Here is a 23,299-nt window from a genome sequence, read left to right as displayed (position 1 = left end):
TAGATGAGCCACTCAACATGGAATTCGAACATGTTCTAGCAAGTTCTGCTGAGTTTACCTCAGGGTTTGGTGTCATTACAGGTGACATTTTCACAGTGTTTTGGGGGGCTAATACCAGGTCATTTGTTGTAGAAAAGTGTGTATGCAAGTCAAATTAATGTGAGACAGGGTGCTCTGACAAAAACTTGAGAAGAACATACGTTTTTATTAATATTAAAATAAAGGATATTTAAAAGCATACTAACTCCCTGATAAGACTCTCGCTCTTCAGTCATTACACTGCCCAATTGTACCCTCTAGTGGTGGAGCATAAAACTTTAAAATCTTCATTTTAGAGTGACCTGTATACAGTATCAGCCTTTAAATGTATAAATATATTATTTTAAGCTTTACAATGTGTGAAATAAACTAATCCCAACAAAATTCTGTTTTCAGACGGCACAAAAACACAAGCTGAGTGAGAAATCTTTAATATCCCTATTCCCAACTACTTTCATTTGCTTTGTCAAACTTATAAAACTAAAATGACAATATACAGTTATTTTTATTGTAGTAGACCAGATTCTTGCATAGATGTTTATGCCACAGATTTTTTATTTATTTTTACATACTCAAGTGAGTGCTGTTATTTCATACTTGTTGAGTTTCTATTAAAATTAAATTCCACAATAGATGTGTTTCATGTATTTTTAGCAATTGTTTTATACTTAATATAAAATTATGTTATTGTTAACTGATATTAATAATAATAATACTAAAATAACATTAATAATAATAATACAATTTGAAATAAAATAAATATAAATGTTTTATGAAAAACCTAAACTTAAAAAAAAATGGAATTGTTGCCTTGGAAACTAACAGAAATAAATAAGTAGAAGTACAACATTTACTAAAACTAAAACAGAAAGAAAAATAAATTAAAGGTAAATAGAAAAATGAATAATATTATTTATAATAATGACCAAAATACAGAATTACTAAAACTAAAATGGAAATTAATTTTAGTTCAAGCGTATATGTTCATATATAATCCTTCACCATTTTATAAAAGTAAAAGCTAATTCAAAATATATAAATACATACAAATAATACTAAAATAACACTGATAATATTATACTAATGATAATTCCAAATGAAAGCCAGTATAACATTCAAAACTATTTTGAACGATGGATGTTGTAAACCTAAAGAGAAACATTTCCAATTCGATTCATATTTGAAATTCAGTGTTGTTCACAATAAATATTGATTTATAGATGTAAATAAATATATAATAAATTGGACAAAACCTTCTTATGGACCCAAGTTTGAACACCCTTATTGCAGCAGAAACCTAGGGTGAAGAGACCAGTACCTCCTATGGAGAATGTTTTCAAAACACATTGAGGTCTTGCAGCCTCCTGCTGGTTGACTGAACATTTCTGCTTGTGGCCTGCCCTCAGAATCTGCATTTATAGTGGCCACAAAATATAAATAAACTCATGATGTATGGCACAGTAGGGGAATCACAAAATAGCATGTCTCCCAAAGTCAATGAATGTGATCAAAAGCATGTTTATGTATGTGTGCGTGTGTTTCCAGATACTTGTTTCTAATTGGAGTGAATCATGTCTCCATTTCTCTTCCTGTGCTGACCACCGTTCTCGATCGAATCAAGAACACAGTAACAACCTGCTGCTCATCTGCTGATGTCGCAGCATGTTTAACAGAGAAGGTGAGATGACGCTATTCCTCCTGAGACTGACATGATATCCCAGTCTCTGGTTCACGACAGGAGATCTTTGTTTCACAACAGGTTGATTTGAAAACACATGTTCTGTGCTTAGAAGCAGATTTTCAGTTGAATTTGAATTACACAACCAAGCCATTCTTCAGATTTCAAGGGTTTTTTGTGCTTATTTGACTGCAAGACAGCTCAAAGCCCGGGTAGACGGCTATTGTGAGAGGCTTCGATCTTTTTGATGCATGTCTAGATGATTTGCAGCACAATGCCTCTCTTGAGTGACTTCATTTTGCTGTGAAGCCTCATCTCAGTTTTGAGATTGGGATTGTATTGTTTGACGTTCTCATCGGAGCTGAGACTTTATGCTGATGGTTTTCAAAGTTCTTCTGTCAATAATACAAGATTAAATCGCATTGAGTTGAGGTAAGACAGCACTGCATAAGGATGCTTGAGAAATCCTATTTTAATGCTGTAACCGGAGCTGCAGGAGAACTGCTTTTAATGCTTGAAGATGATATCAGAATCTCACAGGTAACCTGATCTAAAGCGTGTCGTTTGGTTAATTTAGCCTTTCAGTTTTTCCTTGCAGATCCTCCAATTATTTGCTCGCTTGCTGTTTTTCCACATAGAGTAAATGGCGAAGTTTGAAGAATTGCTGGTGAGGACATCTAATTGAAGGGTCTAAACTGCATCTGTACCCAGGGAATGAATGTACATCATTAGCATGCACAAACTCAGCTCGCTCGCCAACTGAGAGAGGGTTGCGAGATTTCAATTAATTTAGAGCGACAGGGTGCTCTTTGTACTCGCTTGGTGCTAACCAATCTGAACTGTCATAACAACGAAACGGTACTCTCTCATCTTCTCTCCCGCTGCTTGACTTTGAACATTGACGAGGAAAATACATAGCCGTTTTTGATTTTAAGGGTTGGATTACTGGTCAAACTGTCCTTTTTATTTTTTTCTCTCTCTCTTTCAACTTTTATCAAACAGGAGAGTAAACTGAAAAAGACTATGGCACTTCTGTCCAAGTTGGATGACACTTGTTCGCGGTACTTTGAACTGGACCTGCCTTCGTTCAAGACTCTGTAAGTTATGGTTAGACTAGAAAAGAACATAGTCAGTAGATGTTATTTAACATCAGGGGATTTGAAAGGATGGAGCTGATCAGACTCATCATCAATGCTTTATTTTCTGCAGGATGCAGAAGGAGGTGCAGGGGGAGGGAGGTGAGAAGCGAACACAAGCTTGGGTGGACTTCGCCACATCCTGCTGTTCCCAGCGCTCCCCGGCACAACTGTGTCAAAAGCTGGTGAGCACACTGAATAAGCACTGCACTTTGAAAAGTTTCAGCTATAGAAAATTAAATAAAAGTTTGCTTACACACACACACATATATATGCTACTAAATAAAATATGCATGTAAATATACACTACCAGTCAAAAGTTTGGTAACACTTTAGAATAGGGAACACTTATTCACTATTAACTACGACTTCTCCCTCAATAAATTCCTAATTTGCTGCTTATTAATAGTTAGTAAGCTAGTTGTTAAGTTTAGGTATTGGGTAGGATTAGGAATGTAGAATAAGATCATGTACAATAAGGCATTATTATGTGCTTAATTACTACTAATAAATGGCTAATATTCTAGTAATATGCATGCTAATAAGCAACTAGTTAAGAGACCCTAAAATAAAGTGTTACCGAAAGGTTTTGAACAGTAAGATTTTTAATGGGTTTTTTTAAAGAATTCTCTTCTGCTCATCAAGCCTGCAATTATTTGATCCAACGTACAGCAAAAACAGTCCAAATCTTTTCATATAAAATAACTATTTTCTATTTGAATATATTTAAAAAATCTCATTTATTCTTGTGATTTCAAAGCTGAATTTTTAGCATCATTACTCCAGTCACATGATTCTTCAGAAATCACTCTAATATTCTTATTGGCTGCTCAAAAACATTATTATTATTATTATTATTTTATGTTGAAAACAGCTGAGTAGATGTTTTTGGTAACACTTTACCAACCACTTTAACTGCACGCTATGAATCATTAGGTAAGCATTAGTAAATAGTCAGTTCATCTTTTATAAAGCATTGTTCCAACATTAATAGTCATTAGTAAGCAGTTTATAAATACAGCTATAAATGCCTTGTTCTTGATTTATAAGCATATCTATTACAAACAAAATTTAAAGTCTCAGTTATCTTCCTAACAGAAAACAATTAACAAACACAAAACAGAGGGATACTGTACTCAGAAATATTTATTTCAAGATGCAAAAAAATGAAACTGTACAACTGTACACTTTAATTTGTATTTTTGATTTTTTTTTATGAAATTTCAGGGGTTTATTTTTCATTTTTTATCAAGTGAACAGTTGTACAGTTAAATTTTTTGCATCTTGAAAAATTATTTCTGTGTTCTGTATCCCTCTGTGTTGTGTTTTTTTAACTTTTCTGTTTGGAAGATAAATGAGCCTTTCCTAATTTTATTTTTAAGAAAATTGGAGGCATTGAATTTTTGTTACAGTGCCCCTTCTCACTTGGTTAATTACCCATTAAATTAGCAAAGTTTCACCAACAGGCTTTATTGTCGTGGTTACTAATTTACAAACATCATTTTTCACCTCAACTTTGTTTTATTTGGAATAATCAGAATATTGAATCATTATTTTTTGAGAGATGGTATAAATAACATACTTTGTTAATCAGTTGGCAGATGACAATGTTCAGCTATATTCCTTTTCAGAATTTTCCAGGAAATTTGATTTTGGGGCTTCGTTAAAAGAATATAACACAGTGTATTTAATGCCATTCTTTGTGGTATAAAAACTCTATTGAAAGGAGAGCAAACCTTTAACCCTGTTTCTATATGTAGGCCTAACAATTCTATCTCAGTATACTTCTATAGAAGGGATTTTGATTGTTGAGGACAAAGTCAATAACCGCTTTGTTCGAAATCGTATCAACAGAAAATCTATTCCATCTTCTTTTAAATGGATGGCATTGTACAATGTTAATTGGAGTGTTGCTTGGCCTCTTCCACACAAATATTTATTAACAAACAAAATAAAAGAAGTCACATTTAAAATATTTCATAGATGCTACCATTGTAATAGTGTACTTAATATATGCAAAATATTGAAGAAAAAAAAGTACTTTCTGTGATTTAGAAGAGACCATTGTACATCTTTTTGTGAATGGGTTTGTGTTTTTTTTTTGTCCTCTATTGTTTTTGAGGTTCTTGTGGTTATATTATTGTTATTAAGTGTTTTGGCATTAAAGCATATTCCCGTCCCGTAGCATAACGAGACACATAAGAGCCAATTGCATTTCACAACCAAGGCTTCTTCTGGCTGCATTTTTTTAATTCGCTCACAGACTGCAGCAAACAGGAAGAGCTTTACGACGGACGGAGATGACGATCGTGACTATTCCTCTCACAAATCAATCGTTTTGCCTCAGAAGACTTGGAATATTGATACTTTTTAAATACATTATGACGGTAGTTGTATCTGAAAGCTATATCTTGTGATTTATTGACAAATGGTAGGTTTAGGGGCAGGGTTGGGTTATGTGCTCATAAATGTGTAAATAGTGTAATATAAATAAAACTGTTATAACTGGGTGTGCCTCACACGTCCTGTAGTTTGAATCCACGGCTCCACCTCACGACACTACTGTGCAGACTCTGGCTCCAAATGAGGTCATTTACTCACGATGACAGCGGCCATGCTGAGATGCTTTGGCTTCACTTTTCTATAGTGGAAGGAAGTGGAGATGCGTCGTCCATCTTTTTTACAGTCTATGGTTGTGACTGTTTACATTGAAAAATCACAGCCCAACATATATGCAATAATGGCAATATTATTATCAAATAGATAATTTAATCATGACGATAAAATTCCCAGCACCTTTTGCTTCAGCATATTGACCGCAAGGGTTTCTTATTTAAAGGGGACCTATTATGCAAAAATCACTTTTATAAGATGTTTGAACACAGTTGTGTGGCCGCAGTGTGTGAAAACAACCAGCCCATAATGGTAAACATCCACCCACTCATTTTTTTATAATCTAAAAAAATCATAAACATTCTCTCAGAATGAGCAGTTTCAGATCATCCCTCTGTTCGCGTCACCGAGGGTAAAAAGCATAGACAGCCCTGAGTGAGAAGCTGCGGTCCGCCTCCGCCATTACTGATAACCTGCTGTAGCTGCTGGAGATATACTATGTCAGCGCCAAAGAGGCATTTCAAGTGTTGTGTTTTGGGATGTACTAACGAACATAGGAGTCTCCATAGACTCCCTCCATCTGAGACGCTGAGGACACTGTGGTCAAGTTTCATTGTCTAAGGAAATGTCCTGGAAAAAATCAGAAAAGTCCCCAATATGTGTATGGATCAGTAACAACGCTTTGTGCGCTAACGTTGCTCTGATTCCTCAAGTAATCAGGTGAATCAGGAAACACAAGCACGAAGTGCTTCTGGTGGCCCCGCTCTGGAAGAACCATCAATGGATCTCAGAGCGCTCTCTTAGCTGCTAACAGCAGCTCCGTGGCCCATTCCCCTGAAGCGGGACTTCCCTCTCTCAGGCGAACTGAACGATCTGGCACCCCCAGCCCGAGCTGTGGGCCCTGCATCTCTGAGCTCTCGACGGAAATCAATAGATCTCCCTGAGAATGTCATAAATACCATTTCGCAAGCTAGAGCCCCGTCTACGAGATGCCTCTACGCCCTTAAGTGGTCGGTTTGCTCTGCCTGGTGTGAGGCCCACGGCGAGGAAACAACAACATGTGACATTGTCCTACTTACAAGAGCTGCTGGATAAGGGTCACTCCCCTTCCACGCTCAAAGTCTATGTGGCAGCTATAGCAGCTTATCACGCTCCTATAGCCGGACAGTTGGTGGGCCGGAACAACTTGGTTGTCCGTTTCCTGAAGGGTTCTAGGAGGCTCCATCCTCCCCGACCCTTCACAGTCCCAACATGGGACCTGCCCACGGTCCTGAGCGCCCTCAAAGGCTTCCCCTTTGAGCCACTACAATCCGCAAGCTTAAAAACACTGTCGCTCAAGACCGCTTTGCTGCTGGTGCTAGCATCGGTGAAGCGAGTAGGTGACTTGCAGGCTCTTTCGATAAGCTCTGCCTGTCTTGAGTTTGGGCCTAACGACTCTAAGGTCGTCCTAAAGCCAAGACATGTTTATGTCCCTAAGGTGCTCTACACTCTGTTTAGGACCCAGGTTATTACTCTCTCTGCGCTTCCTCCTCCTGAGGAGGACCAGGAGTTTAACCTTCTCTGCCCGGTCAGGGCATTGAGATCTTACATCGAGCATTCCGCACCCTTTAGGCAATCGCAACAACTCTTTGTCTGCTTTGGTGGTCGCACCAAGGGGTCTCCGGTCACAAAGCAGAGGATTTCTCGTTGGTTAGTTGACACTATCACAGTAGCATACTCCTCCCTGGGCCTCCAGAGCCCCATTGGAGTGAGAGCCCATTCCACGAGAGGTGTGGCCTCTTCCTGGACGTGGTCTAGTGGTGTGTCCATGGCAGACATTTGTGCGGCGGCCGGCTTGGCCTCGCCGTCCACATTTACCAGGTCCTATAACTTGGATGTTCCGGGCTTGTAGGCTCGGGTTTATCTGCTTAAAGTGGCACACGCCTATCTAAGCGGTCTATTCTCAGGCATAGCCTGATTCCTCAGAACGCTGTTGGCCCTATTGCTAGTGCTAAGGCTGTACTTATGACTGTTGGAATGATTATCCAGGCCCGGGCTGACCTCTACGAGTTCAGTTACCATGCCTCCTGCAGTATTCTTCCTGCTCATAATTGGTCCCTTTGAGTCTTTATTGCTCAAGGCCAGTTGTATCAGTCATTCCTCTTCATGGCATGGCGGGATTGCATTTGTATTTGTATTTGTTCAAAGTATCGAAAGGGAACGTACTCGGTTGCTTACGTAACCTCGGTTCCCTGAGATACGGGATCGAGTACTGCGTACTGTGCCATGCCATTCCGCTGCACGACTCAGGTCGTCGCTTCAGTCGAATTGGCCTGATTTCCTATTTCCTATTTTCTGGCGGGCTCTGGCGGGCTTTACCGCCATAGGCTTGTGCAGCACCGCTGACGAGCCATTGGTTCGTTTTTATTTACTGCACGAACCAATGGCCGTGCAGTCACACTACGTGATTGGAAAAGTCTTCAGTCCTCAGAGGAAAAGGAGTTTTTCCCATAGCGTCTGGCGATGCAGTACTCGTTCCCGTATCTCAGGGAACCAATGTTACGTAAGTAACCGAATACGTTTCTTGAACAGCAAATCAGAATATTAGAATGATTTCTGAAGGATCATGTGACACTGAAGACTGGAGTATGATGCTGAAAATTTAGCTTTGATCACAGGAATAAATTACATTTTAAAATATATTCAGATAGAAATAGATATTTTAAATGGTAAAAAGATTTCACAATATTACTGCTTTTGCTTTCATTTGGTTCAAATATTTGCAGGCTTGGTGAACAGAAGAGAATTCTTCAATTCTTAGTGTTCAAAAACTTTTGACTGATAGTGTATATTACATAATAAAATAATAATAAATACAGTTTTTAAAAATATTTATTAAAATAATTAATATGATCAACCTTTTAATTTTTCAAATGTAAATCAGTTAATCATAGTAGTAGTCCCATGTGTAGCACTTATTTATAGATTCTTTATTGCAATACTATTTTTTTCCAAGGCTTTTTCCTGGAAAACAAAAGGGGAAACTTTTTTTTTTTTCTTTTTTACAATTGTACTTGTCAGAGAACCTAACATTAATTTAAATTTTCTTACCCCCTGGCTTCGGCATAAACCAAACTAAATTGCATTATATTTATACTTAGAACAATTCCATTTATCAGTGAAAATGAAAATGTTGCCATCAGTTACTCACCCTCATTTAATTTCAAACCTGAATGAGTGTATTTCTTCTGTTGAACTCAAAAGAAGACATTCTCAAGAATGTTGGTGAACAAATAGTAGCTGGTAGCCATTGACTTCCATAGTATTTTTTCTATACTATGGAAGTCAATGGCTACCGTCAACTGTCTGAATACCCACATTTCTAAAAAATTATATTAATTTGTGTTCAACAGAAGAAAGACACTCATACAGGTTTGGAACAACTTCAGGGTCATGAAATGGTGTTTTTTCATTTTTTGGGTGAACTATTCCTTTCTCTCAGCAATTCATCACCAGGACAAGCAGATGTCAGATCAGTTTACGGGGTGTTATTATTTAATAGACTTCAATACAGTTTTAGTAAAATCAGGTTTAACTAAAACCCATGTTTTCTTTTTCAGACAGAGGATGCTATTAAATATGACGATGACACTGTTTAAAGATTCACTCTTCAGAGATTCTTTTGAGCATCAGCAATTATACTGAATGACAAGATCTTCTAAATTCCCTCTCTAATAGAAAATGTCATCCCTCGCTATCTGAGATTTTTAAATAAACTTTCCACTTGCTTCAAAGAGTTTTGTTTGTTGGCATCTGTTTACTTTGCTCTGTGAGCTCTGCATTTGCAGTGTGAATGTATTAGGCTCCTATGTGAATAACCGTTACTGGGAACATAACATCCACGATAAGATGATTTCTGTTGTTGCTATGCCGTTTCATCACACTGGAAAACTCTTCAAATTTACATTTGTTTTCATGTACCTTTTACAGATGATTTTTTAGCAAATGGACTGACAAGAAATGTATTTTCGTACTTCAGTAGATTTCAATACATTTTTTGCTAGAAAAATATTACTTGTGAATTTAATGTAAGTTATTGTAGGTCATGTTGAATTATCTGAAGAATTTAATTTAATTGCTTGTCAGGTTTCAAATAAGATATGCGATTTAAATTAAAATCTCATTTATTGTGTAGATGGGTTTTAGATTCTTCTTTGTGCATTTTATTGGTAACAGGGCCGGAGTGGGACTCATTTTCAGCCCTGGAGTTTCATGCCTTAGACTGGCCCACTGTTTTACCGATGTTCTTGCTACGTTTCTGTGCGCTGATCGTGGTAGTATTCTTGCGGTTTATGGAGGGTCAGAGAGTTCTCAGATTCCATCAAAAATATCTTAATTTGTTCTCCGGAGATGAACGAAGGTCTTACGGGTTTGGAATGACATGAGGGTGAGTAATTAATGACAGAATTTTCATTTTTGGTGAACCATCCCTTTAACCTGCAGGCTGCACTCGGCGAGTGGGGCTGCAAGAAAATGATGAATAAAAAGAGTTGGGCTTCTGTGAGTGCAGGCAGCCTAGGAAAAGTATATTTCAACCCCAGTATCATGACAACACCGCGGACCTCGTGACCAAAAAAACAGACCGGCCCACCAGGAATCCTCCCGGTGCTCCCAATTAGCCAATCCGGGACTGATTGGCAATCAGAAAAATATAAAGCACCCTGTGGCAGGAAGAAAAACACAAAGCACCATTAGCATGACATTCACATGAGGGACAATAAAGGTAAAATGCACCCATCTCATCCACCCCTAACATCCCAAACACACAACACAAACAAGTACAAGTAACAAAAATACAAGAAGTGTAATTATTAAATGATTCAATAAATGTACGAAAAAGAACAGAACAAAATAAGTAAAATAAAAGAATAAATAAAAATTGTTAATCCTCTTCTACATCTTCAGGTGACAGATCAATAGTATCAATATAATTCAACAAAGGTTTCCATGTTTCATAAAAGATTTTTAAAGACCCTTTTAATTAATAACAAATTTCTTCGAGCTTTAAACAGAAAATAATTTCTTTTATCTATATTTCATATGAAGGAGGGGACGCATGTTTCCACTTAAGGTGAATAAGCCAACAGAGCGGTGAAAGCTTGTGTTTTTGAAGGCAAATTTGGCCTAAAAGGAATTCCGAACAGAGCTGTAAAAGGGCTTGGAGTGACTGCTATGTTAAAGGTTGTTTTTTTTTTTTCAAAAGTATCAAATATTTTAGACCAAAACTCTGTAAATCTTGGACAAGACCAAATCATGTGAGTGTGATTTGCTGGAGATTGTTAGCACCTATTGCAGGTATTACTTCTGTCTGGGTATATTTTGGATAATCTGACGTTAGTGTAGTGTGCTCTGTGAAGAATCTTGCATTGCATCAAACATCGTGTCGGGGACATATAGAGGAAGAGTGTACTAAATCAAGTATATAATCCCTCTCTATTTCACTTATAGTGATCTCCAGCTCTTGTTCCCAGGTACTGTGTGATTCTGAGGGGTCAGAATTTAAAGAATCTATTGATTCTTAAATGACAGAGATTAGCCCTCTTCTATCTGGGCAAAGAGAAAGAACGGTGTCCATTTTTGAATCAGGAGGAAGATTAGGAAACTGAGCAAACTGATTTTGTATAAAATGTCTGATCTGAAAGAAGCGAAAAAGATGGCTTTTAGGAAGATTAAACTTTTCTGAATATGCCTTGATCATACAAGTCCTTGATGGTACTAAGACCCCTAGAAGACCAGTCATGAAAAACTGGATCAGAACATGATGGTAGAAAAGATCAGTTGTTTCTATAGGTGCAAGAGTTGACACACTGATTAACCCAAAATTTGTATTAAAAAATGAAGCATATTTTAAGAGTATTGGTCACCACTAAACTGTATGAGACATTTTTACTGTTTATAGGAAGCTGAAAGCAAATCATTGAATGAAGCGAATATTTTGAGGATGGCAATTCTATTTGGACCCAGATATGATATTCAGGAACTCTTGAAGGGTTAGTCCAATACAAAAGCTTGATCATATTAAAGGCACACTAATACTGTTGAAAATTTTGTGGCAAGGCCCCCTTTCGATTTTGGAACTTCAAGAACCTTTCCTTCTTATCCATGCATTTTTGCCACCCCACAAAAAAACACTTGTTAATATAAATGGGTATATGCTGGAAGAGATACGGCCAATTAGTGATATTGGAAGAGAGGACCATCTCTATATATCTTCCTTATAAGCATCTAGCAAAGAATTTTAAAAAAATTCTGAGAATAACTATGACTGATATACACCTAAATATCTGAATCCCACTTAAAGGGAAACGTGTATTGAGAAATCTCTGTCTCAGTTGCTAGATTGATTGGGAACAGTTCACTCTTTTGAAGATTCAATTTGTAACCAGAAAATTTGCCAAACAAATCAAAAATTTGGAGGATTGGCGATAATGATATAGTGGGGTTAGTTATTTATAAAATAAGGTAATCTGCATAAAGGGACAGTTTATAAGAGGTTCCAAACTGAGTAATGCCCACAAACCTTCCCTCACTTGGCCAATGGCCAATAGCCAATGCAAATAATAGAGGTGAAAGGGTGTGCCTTTGCGAAGGCGAAAGGTTTTAGAATGCGTTGCACTGGTGCACCGATGCAACAGGGGAGGAGAATAATAATCAAATCCATGCTATAAAATTTGAGCTGAAACCAAATTTATTTAAAATGAAAAACAAGTAGGGTAGAGTGGGGGAAAATGCCCCCCTTAAAGATTGTGTGTGTGGGGGGAGTTCAGTGAAACAAAAGTTAAATGTGTTCAGAAAAGTTATTAGTGACACAGTTTTAGTGACAATGACATTCATTATAAACCAAGTATGAAAAATGTCCAGAGTTTTCATGTTATTAGATTTTTAACAAAAATGTAATTTGTGCCAGGGGGGGGGGGGGGCGTTTTACCCCAACTTTTTTTATAAACCCGCTAATAAAAATGTGGTGGACCGAGTCATTTCTGGCAGAATTGGACAGGCGTTTTGAAGCGATGGTCTTGAGTGTGGTGTGTGATTCAGAGAGACTTAAAGATGAAGTACAGAATTACAAATATGCAAACTTCTTCAGACATGACTGCAGCTGCACTCTCGCTTGGTTTGGTTATCAGAAATAAGTTTCTCAGTTATGAGGAGAATCTGGCTCCGATCTTCAGTGGCACAGGACAGATTCTCAGATCTTTCTTTACTGCACATAGAGAACGATTTTACAGAAAAATATATTTCAGAAGAGATAGTGAAGAAAGATAGTGGTCATCTACACAATTCGGAAAAAGAGGTGGCTTTTCTATATTAGGTAGGCCTATGTTTTTTTTTGTTGTTGTTTTTTTACTCTTTGTACAGCAGTCATTGTTAATTCTAAATGTATTTTTAATGTAGAATATAAATATATGAAATGTAGAACATAAAGTTTGTGGCTTGTCTGCCGGTGGGTGGGGGGGGGGGGGGGGGATGGGGGGTGTTTCCCTCACTCTGTCGAATGCCTTCTCAGCACCGAGGGATAATAACCTTGGCAATGTCAGAACATGAAGAAAGGATAGTATTAAAAAGTCTTCTGGTGTTATAAAAAGAGTGTCTACCAGTCATGAAACCTGTCTGGTCAGGGGAAATAACAGCAGGCAACATTTGCTGAAGACAAAGGGCAAGGATCTTAAATACAATTTTAAAATCCAAGTTTAACAAAGAAATATGTCCAAGTTTTTAAATGTTTTAGAATTTTTTTTATTCTTACTTGGTTTCACGAACATTAAGGAATGTACTAAAGATATTTTGAAACAAGCAGAAGCCTAACATTTAAAAACTGAAAAGTAATATCGAAGAAAAACAGTTTCATAAACAACACAATGTTTTGAGAACATTATTAACTATTAATGATTATTCTATTAAGGTTACTGAAAGTTTACGGGATGTTTGTTCATAGCTTTAAGAGAACCTTCCCAAAAGTTGTAGGATTGTTTCCTGTTAGCTGGGCACACTCAGCTTGAGAGAGAAGCAAGGACATCTATCTATCTCTCATTGCCAACTAGTTTGGACCGCAGGAACTTTTCCTTATCGAGCTGCTCCACCAGCACAGAAGTAGACTTCACCTTCAGTAGGTTCCTGTTCCCAATTTAAACTGCTGTAAAAAGCATCTTCAACTCTTTTCACAGCTGTTTATCTGCAATCCGGTGGTTTAGAGGTGCTGTCGGGTCTTTTGGATTCAATTAAAATCATTTTCATATTGAGTTCATGCATAAAATGTTTCTGATGGTGATGTACTGTGGACAGGGGACTCTAGGTAAGGAGTGTGAACTCCATGATTTATCTAGAATAGATCATGTTTTTAGGTCCTAAACATGTTCTTGCTGTACTAAGGTTGCAAGATGTATTGATATGAACAGAACAGATGGTCTATAGAGCCAGGGACTTGCATCTCTCTGCTGCAGCTGTCTGGATGACATCTAATGCAGCACAACAAAAGAATGATGAAAGACCAAGAAGATGTGCTGAATTTCTCCTGAAAGCCTTCAGCTGGACAAAACCACCAAACCTCATAAATACATCTAAATGGACTATGTTAGTTTTGCTTAACATGAAAAGAACCAAAAAAATAAGTTATGATTTAGCATTGGAGTTTACAGGCTGTAAGCTGTGGTTTTTATACGATTTTTATTACATTGCAAGTAAGGGGTCACATTGTGATGTAGCCTACTTAATACTAATACTTCTGAAAGGTTTGGAAAGTGATAGTTCAAATGAGCTTTAATGGGAAGATTTTCTTGTCACTACACACAACTTGAAACTGCATTATTTGAATAACTGACATCAAACATGTCTTTATTTCTCTTCTCTTATTTTCTCTTCTCACTAACATCTTCCACCCTCTTCCTCAAAATGCTCTTTAGTTGGAAAAGTGTAGCTTTCCTCTCTAGTCTAGAACAATCAAGTACTATCTGGCACCTTTTTTGGCGTAAAATGTCCTAAAAAGAAAGCCCTTTTCTGAAATTCTAAATTTAATGAATTATTGTAGATATTGAAGTCTATGTGTCACGGAACTTGTTGCAGTGTTAAATGACAACACTAGATGGTGATATTGTGTCATCTTCAGTAAAAAAAAGAAAAGAAAAACGGGTCAGGACAACTGCTGTAGTGCAAGATCATGTAATTATACAAATTAGTAGTAAATGTCTCAAAAATGTCCCCAAACATATTAAAAACTAGATTTACTTTTATTGGATACTGATGCATAAGCATAGCCTATGTGAAAATACATGGTAAAGTAAGTTTGATTAAATATATATACAGGTCCTTTTCAAAAAATTAGCATATTGTGATAAAGTTAATTATTTTCTGTAATGTACTGATAAACATTAGACTTTCATATATTTTAGATTCATTACAACACAACTGAAGTAGTTCAAGCCTTTTATTGTTTTAATATTGATGATTTTGGCATACAGCTCATGAAAACCCAAAATTCCTATCTCAAAAAATTTGCATATTTCATCCGACCAATAAAAGAAAAGTGTTTTTAATACAAAAAAAGTCAACCTTCAAATAATTATGTTCAGTTATGCACTCAATACTTGGTCGGGAATCCTTTTGCAGAAATGACTGCTTCAATGTGGCGTGGCATGGAGGCAATCAGCCTGTGGCACTGCTGAGGTGTTATGGAGGCCCAGGATGCTTCGATAGCGGCCTTAAGCTCATCCAGATTGTTGGGTCTTGCGTCTCTCAACTTTCTCTTCACAATATCCCACAGATTCTCTATGGGGTTCAGGTCAGGAGAGTTGGCAGGCCAATTGAGCACAGTAATACCATGGTCAGTAAACCATTTACCAGTGGTTTTGGCACTGTGAGCAGGTGCCAGGTCGTGCTGAAAAATGAAATCATCTCCATAAAGCTTTTCAGCAGATGGAAGCATGAAGTGCTCCAAAATCTCCTGATAGCTAGCTGCATTGACCCTGCCCTTGATAAAACACAGTGGACCAACACCAGCAGCTGACATGGCACCCCAGACCATCACTGACTGTGGGTACTTGACACTGGACTTCAGGCATTTTGGCATTTCCCTCTCCCCAGTCTTCCTCCAGACTCTGGCACCTTGATTTCCGAATGACATGCAAAATTTGCTTTCATCCGAAAAAAGTACTTTGGACCACTGAGCAACAGTCCAGTGCTGCTTCTCTGTAGCCCAGGTCAGGCGCTTCTGCCGCTGTTTCTGGTTCAAAAGTGGCTTGGCCTGGGGAATGCGGCACCTGTAGCCCATTTCCTGCACACGCCTGTACACGGTGGCTCTGGATGTTTCTACTCCAGACTCAGTCCACTGCTTCCGCAGGTCCCCCAAGGTCTGGAATCGGTCCTTCTCCACAATCTTCCTCAGGGTCCGGTCACCTCTTCTCGTCGTGCTGCGTTTTCTGCCACACTTTTTCCTTCCCACAGACTTCCCACTGAGGTGCCTTGATACAGCACACTGGGAACAGCCTATTCGTTCAGAAATTTCTTTGTGTCTTACCCTCTTGCTTGAGGGTGTCAATGATGGCCTTCTGGACAGCAGTCAGGTCGGCAGTCTTACCCATGATTGCAGTTTAATGAACCAGGCTGGGAGTTTTTAAAAGCCTCAGGAATCTTTTGCAGGTGTTTAGAGTTAATTTGTTGATTCAGATGATTAGGTTAATAGCTCGTTTAGAGAACCTTTTCATGATATGCTAATTTTTTGAGAGCTGTATGCCAAAATCATCAATATTAAAACAATAAAAGGCTTGAACTACTTCAGTTGTGTTGTAATGAATCTAAAATATATGAAAGTCTAATGTTTATCAGTACATTACAGAAAATAATTAACTATCACAATATGCTAATTTTTTGAAAAGGACCTGTATATAGGCTCTATAGATAGGGCTGTAGTGGAGTCTAGTTTAGAAATATTGTTTGCAACAGAGTTGTTCACATACACAAATACTTTTAATGCATCAAAATGATTTTGGTAGGATTACTTAACCAGTGTATCTTATAAATTATATTTATATTTTAACATTATATAAATTCTATATTATAAGGGGGAAACAAAAGGATTAAAAAAAACAAAAAAAAAACGTTGCTTGAAAAGAAACGAGGAGACCATTTAATAAATTCTGTTCATTTTTAATATTCATTTCCTTTGAAAAATATAAATTCTAAAATCATTTCAGCGGTTTTGTTCTAAAAAGTCGCAAAACTTGATTAAAAATGTATCTTTGTTACACACTCTACAATTAATATTTAGCATTGTTTAAATGTTCAAGAATTTCCCCAGACATGCTTTCACAATATATTTCATCTTTAGGTACCCCCAAAAATAAGTTAAAAAACCTATACTTACAAGGTTAAAATGAGTTGATTTTGAAAATACAGTATAGATGCTACCTGTATAGATCTATTGATTTTTTTTTTTATATATATATATAGAAAGTCCTAGGAAAAATAATGACAAATTAGCAGGATTCGACAAAAGATATTGAGTTCTTCAAGGATCAAAGAGAACATGTTTAGGACATGCACATGACAGCAATAATGCCATCTTCATTCAAATGCATGTACCATATTGTTGACATTTTTTGACTCATTTGTACAAATGACACAAATTGCAATGACATTCAGTGACTAGACATCAAGTAAATAAAGCACAAATAAAAAAAAACTGATCTGAATTACATGACAATCTTAAAACTAAAGGAATTTCCTGTATTATTGCAATTCAGGTTTAAGCCACTTAGGTAAATCATCTGCAGGACAACAGACCCTGGAGTACATGTAGGTTTACACATGTAGACTTTTTAGGGTTTCAATAATCAGGTGACGAAGCAAATGCCTAACACGATTTAAAATGCAAAATAAATTATTAGGCTTTCTTAGTCAAGCTAATTAGAATGTATCTGGATAATCAGGCATAAATATTGTTAAAGGAAACATTAAGTTTAATACCACATTTATATTATAGGAAACAATATGAAAAATAGCAGGCTCAATGCCAATCGATAACATTTACCATCATTAAAAAGTTAAACAGTTAAATATAATATATTGTCACAGTTGTTCTCTTACATCATAATAGAAGTCATTTGTTGAAAAGTTTGCTCAAGATGTACAATTAAAAATAAAAAAATCAACTTTAAAATCTCTTGCTGTGCAAATAAAAAAAAAAAAGGGTTTTTTTTTTTTTCTTTTCTTTTTTTTTACCACACAATGCCTACCATGTAAAACAAGGGTAGAGCAGCAAAAAAATTAAAGGGAAAGGAAATAGTGTCATGTTAAGTGAATTTGGTAGAAAGATTTATAATGTATTGGATGAGTAATGGAGAGAGCAGTTGTGCAATCATGTAAAAACAAATACAGCATTTCTCTGCAGCTCAGCACATAAATCAAACAATGAAGTGAATTGCATAATATTTAGGGATTATAACTTGCAAACCGTAATGATTAAGTGAGGTGGAAGACAAGCGTTCCTCAAGCCGTTCTTTAGTCTTCACAGAAAGGATCTGTGATGGGGAACTGTCTTTATAAAACATCCCTTGGCAAATGGCTTTCTGCAAATTGGAAGAGCTATATAAGAGTTATATGGACGTCTCAGACCCTCGACTACTCCAGTAATAGCCATTGTTGTCATCTGGGTCCATATCTATTTTGATCTGAGGCACATTTAATGGCAGTCTCTCTGCACTGAGAAAAAAAAAAAAAGAGATTCAATCAGTCAACTTTGGAATAGGCATTCAGTTTATTTCCCAGTAACTACCAGGAATTTATTTGAAACTATTTAACTTGTGGTTCAAAGAATTATTTAACAAAAGTAAGGACATTATGTAACAACAAAACCTTAACAAATTGTGATGTTTTAGAATGAAAGTGTCTTCCAGTGCCTACATCCTGATCTTATTGTATTAAAGTAAAGCACACCATTTATTATTATTATTTTTTTTTTATTAAGTATGCAAATCTGAACACAGATCCAATCATTTTAATTCAGTGTTCTACACACTTTCTTGATATTCTATGTGATAATCCATCCTTACTATAAATACTTATTACTTACACACAGCAGCTTGAGATGCATACCTTGACATTGGGCTGGTCTGAAAGTAGTGCCGCTTTTCAGCACGATGTATATCGGTCAAGGAATGAAGGGGACTTTTCTCCTGCAAGAGGGACACATGGTGCATTATTAACACATGCATGGCTTCACACTACCTATCTGTCAGTCACTTCGAGTTGTCAATGACGACATTAGGAGAATCACTTGGGAGCCACAATCACCTCTGACTTGAAAAGAAAACGCCAATGAATATTGGCTAGTGGATTTTGCATACCTGAGCCACTCCCCGTGCATACGGGTATAAATAGGTGACAGGTGCATCCACTCTTCAAATATTTGCTTCGGAGCCGAGTGGAATGAAGAGTGCTGATCTCCACAAAGCCCTTTCATCTCTTTGAGGAAGATTGTTCAAGTTGGCGGTACGGTGCGGACAACGGTGTCTCTGTCAGCAGCGATTCCCCTGGGCACTTCAACTGAAAGAGCAAATTTTCTAAAAGGGCAAAATCACAGACGGCTCGCATTTTTTTAAAGATGCCGTTCCGTCCGTATCCTCTTGGTTGCGGCCTTTACTTATCTTCTAATGATGGACATGATCGGTGTCTTCAGTGTCTGGACATCCAAAACGCTGAAGCTGCGTTCGTGGATGACTCATGCGCCTGTTGTTGGCGTATGAGTATGCCTTCGCTGCGATCTTGCCTCTCTTTTGTAACCTGTGGCTCGAGCAGAGGACCGCCCGCCGGCTGGCGCTCTAGGAGATCTGAAGATTACAGAAAGAGCCTCTCCGCCGGCTGAGTCCCCATGGACCTCTTACCCCTCAAACAGCGAACCCGCATTTCATTTGGTGCACCGCCAGAAGATCAGATATCGAGCGCGGCATTGGGGGAATGGCTATCGTCCTCCGAGGATGAAGATTTGACGGGGCGAGAGCCGTGAGTATCTGGCTGCAGGTCAACAGACTGCCCCAGTCCCGAGCTCCGGTTCCTTTCTTCCCAGAGGTACATGAGGAGCTGACGAAGTCGTGGACAGGCCCCTTTTACAGGCCTTATGCTCGACTCCATCTGTCCTCACTACCCTTGATGGCGGGGCGGCCAGGGGGTACGTGGATGTTCCCCAGGTGAAGACAGCAGTTGCGGTGCACCTGTGCCTGCAAAACTCCGCCACTTGGAGGAACCGTCTGCGTAAGATGACAGCTGCTCTCTCAGCCAAAGCTTCCAGTGGCTTCCATGGCTATTCTACAGGTCCACCAAGCCAAGGCACTGAAACAAATGCACGAGGGTAGTACCGACCGAAGGTTGATTCAGGAGCTGCACACGGCGACTGACTTCGCCCGAAAGTCACGGTGCAGTCCCTCGGGAACGCGATGTCCACTCTGGTGGTCCAAGAGGAGTTCTCGGCAGTGCAAAAGCAGACAGAGGCGATCCAGCACATCTTGTTCCGGCGTGTCTGCTCATCGCCATGGGTGCCCTCCTGCGTCCTCCAGAGCTGCTCCGCCCCACGCTAAATTGAAATCTAGGCCGGCGCGTCGAGCTTCTCGCAGGAGCGTCCCAGCCAGCCCCTAAGTCGTCTAGGAAGATGACGAATCGGCCCTGACGCAGGCAACCCGGAGATGTGGAAATCTGCTCTTTCGCAAGAGACTGCGAGGACAGCATCGCTCCTTCCCCCGAAGGAGGACCGGGCGGAGAATCTTCTATTTTCGTTTTGTTTCGGTTCCGCCATTGTCCCACATTGTCAAAGAAAGAGCAGTTTCCTTTTCCTCCGGGTTCTCAGGTTCATGGGCTGACAGTGTGCGACGCTCTGCCTCCTCACTCTCCCCCACGACCCTTCTTGCCAGCGGCCAACAGAATGCAGTTGGGGGACGCAATGCCCCTCCACGCATCTCTAGCCAGTCCCCCCGGGGACTTAGGGAGTTCTGCAACGCAGATGGGTCAGAACGCAATGTTTTTCTGTACCATCCAGCTCGACTCCCTTTCACTGCACCACCACGAGTACGTTGATTGTTCCTTTGGTGCCACTTGTACGGTGTCTGGAAGCGTGGCTAGAAAAAAAAAAAAAAGCACTCAGGCTAGAGCTCCCTCGACGAGGCAAGCCTATGCACTGAAGTGGAGTCTGTTCGCAAATTGGTGTTCTTCTCACCAAGAAAATCCCTGAAAAAGCACGACTGGAGTAGTGCTTTCTTTCCTGCAGGAAAGTTTGAAGCGTAGGCTGTCACCCTCCACCTTGAAAGTGTATGTGGCTGCTATCGCAGCACATCACGATGCAGCGGACGGCCGGTCCCTGGGAAAGCACGATCTCATCATCAGGTTCCTGAGGGGTTCCAGAAGGTTGAATCCTCCTAGAATCATCCCTGGTGCCCTCCTGGGATCTCTCTATCGTCCTGGCTGGACTTCAGAGGGGTCCTTTTGAGCCGCTGGATTCAGTCGAGCTGAAGTTCTTTTGCGATCAGGTGGTGAACCTGCAAGCACTGCCCTCGGAAGAGGCTGATCCAGCCTTGGTGTTGCTGTGTCCAGTAAGAGCACTGTGCATATACGTGGACCAAACCCAGAGCTTCAGAAGCTCTGAGCAGCTCTTTGTCTGCATAACAATCCCAAGGCGAGCCATGCCCCCTTGCCTCCTATACATTGGTGCACGGCACCTCTCTGGCAGATATTTGTAGAGATGCAGGCTGGGCGACACCAAACACCTTCGCGAGATTTTACAGTCTCCGCGTTGAGCCAGTTTCTTCCCGTGTCTTGGGTAACAGGTAAGTGGCGGGAAGAGCTGGCCGGTGTCATGCTTGCTGTGCCATTCCCCCTCACCCGGGGATGCGAGTGCCTTTTTCCTCCAGTAAGTTCCCCGGATGGCGAACCCTGGTGGGGTATCCTCCAGCACCCCCGGCAGTCAGATGCCAGGCCCAGTATTGGTGTTAGCTTGTCTGGGTCTCCGGTCAACCCCTGTACTGGGCTCGATGTCCATATGGCTTGATTCCCTGCGTATTCCCATATGTGTATTCTTCCACGGTAAGATTCCCCTCTCGGTGAACCTGTGTCTTCCCTTTGACAGGTCATTCTATCAGTCTCTGCTCACAGTCGTTCCATCCCAACTCTCAGGTAGGACCAGCCTCAGAGACCAATATGTAGTACTGCCCCAGGCCTGGGTCAGTCCATATTGTGTTTCCACATGATACCTCCCTACAGGCCTCCATAGCGTCCTTCTCTGGAAAATTACAGCCAAGCTGTAACAACAAATAGGGGGAAAGGGAAAGGGAAGTGGTGTGTGGCCAAGTATGGTGACCCATACTCCGAATTTGTGCTCTGCATTTAACCCATCCAGGTGTACACACAGTAGTGAACATACAACCGGAGCAGTGGGTGCCTTGCTCAAGGGTCTCACCTCAGTCGTGGTATTGAGGGTGGAGAGAGTGTTGGTTATTCACTCCCCCACCTACAATCCCTGCCGGACCAGAGACTCGAACTCACGACCTTCGGGTTAACTTCGGGTTAAAGTCCAACTCTCTATCCATTAGGCCACGACTGCCCGAAAGACTTGAAGCAATCTTTCACTGAAAGTCAAAATCCCTTCTGTTAAGAAATTTCTGTGGGGAAAGGAACAGCGGCTTGGCTATCACCAGCAGCATTATACTCCCCTCTGGTCCCTGCGGGTACCAAGGGCAGCGAATTTGCGCTGGGGTGGTGGGAAGGTTACGACCTTTGCATGGCATTTGTCTGTCATGCAGCTGCTTGTCAACATTTGCAATGCCATAGGGTTGTGACGGGGTTCAGGTTGTGGCGCTTTCCATAGACCCCTAATGTCGTCATCGACATAACTCGAAGTGACTGACACATAGGGAACATCTCGGTTATGTACGTAACCCTTATTCCCTGATGAAGGGAACGGAGACGTTATGTCCCCATGCCACAACCTCGAACCATCGCTGGCGGCCAGTGACAAGTTCTCAGCTCCTCAGCGTAAAACCTGAAGAGTGGATGCTCCTGTCGCCTATTTATACCCATATGCACGGGGAGTAAACTCAGGTATGCAAAATCCACTAGCCAATATTCATTGGCATTTTCTCTTAAAGTCAGAGGTGATTGGGGCTCCCAAGTGAATCCCCTAACGTCGTCATTGACATGACGTCTCCGTTCCCTCCATCAGGGAACGAGGGTTACGTACATAACAGAGACGTTCTGCTGAACACAAGCACTATATACAGTACCAACTTCATGCAGTTTCATCATACAGAATCAACAGCACCAGCACACTTTATACAGCAGACACATGCAAAAAAGCCATCAGAATCACTGAAGACTAAACATCTCCAATGATTTCATATCGAGTATATGCTGGGATTCCATGGGATTAGTTTTCAATTAGCATTTTCATTAGATAAATACATCCTAAAACAACTAGAAATTAAGCTGTTAAAACAGACTTTGCTACAGTTTGTTATTCACAAAAATTACAAAAAAAAAAAAAAGTTACATTTTCTGTATTATTCTCAATCTCAATTATCATCCCTGAATCCATGTTAGCGTGACACAAAAGATGGTTAAATAGTTAATGCAAAAATGAAAATTTGCTTAAAATTTATTCACTTGGCAACCATTCACTGCAGAGGATCCATTGGTGAGCATCAAAATGAGAGACCGCTGATAAAAACATCACAATATTCCACAAGTAATTACTTAATGTCTTGGGAAGCGAAAAGCTGCATGGTTATAATAAAACATCCATTTTTAATTTTTTTTTAACTTC

The 23,299-nt window shown here is 39.5% G+C and overlaps 2 protein-coding genes across 6 annotated transcripts in view; one reads left to right on the top strand and one right to left on the bottom strand.

Moving 5' to 3' along the window:
• The window catches only part of gc (GC vitamin D binding protein), a 34,166-nt gene extending 24,925 nt beyond the window's left edge, over positions 1 to 9,241 (top strand). Inside the window, exons 9-12 of the mRNA XM_079417167.1 lie at positions 1,585 to 1,717; positions 2,720 to 2,814; positions 2,927 to 3,038; positions 9,066 to 9,241. Of these exons, the coding sequence (XP_079273293.1) occupies positions 1,585 to 1,717; positions 2,720 to 2,814; positions 2,927 to 3,038; positions 9,066 to 9,104 (379 nt within the window). The 3' untranslated portion in view covers positions 9,105 to 9,241. The remainder of the gene's footprint in view (positions 1 to 1,584; positions 1,718 to 2,719; positions 2,815 to 2,926; positions 3,039 to 9,065) is intronic.
• A 7,386-nt stretch (positions 9,242 to 16,627) lies between these two features.
• slc4a4a (solute carrier family 4 member 4a) overlaps positions 16,628 to 23,299 on the bottom strand; it is a 71,020-nt gene continuing 64,348 nt past the window's right edge. For 4 of the 5 annotated variants that reach the window (XM_079417020.1, XM_079417021.1, XM_079417022.1 and 1 more), the window contains 2 exons: positions 18,592 to 18,671; positions 16,628 to 18,198 (listed from right to left, as the gene is read on the bottom strand). In XM_079417020.1, the coding sequence (XP_079273146.1) occupies positions 18,093 to 18,198; positions 18,592 to 18,671 (186 nt within the window). In that variant the 3' untranslated portion in view covers positions 16,628 to 18,092. The remainder of the gene's footprint in view (positions 18,199 to 18,591; positions 18,672 to 23,299) is intronic. The other variant, XM_079417023.1, reaches the window with a different exon arrangement.

Source organism: Barbus barbus (assembly GCF_936440315.1).
Source record: "Barbus barbus genome assembly, chromosome: 5".
Taxonomy (NCBI): Eukaryota; Metazoa; Chordata; class Actinopteri; order Cypriniformes; family Cyprinidae; genus Barbus; species Barbus barbus.
Note: the sequence above shows the minus strand (reverse complement) of the source record. Positions and strands in the feature narration are given on the sequence as shown.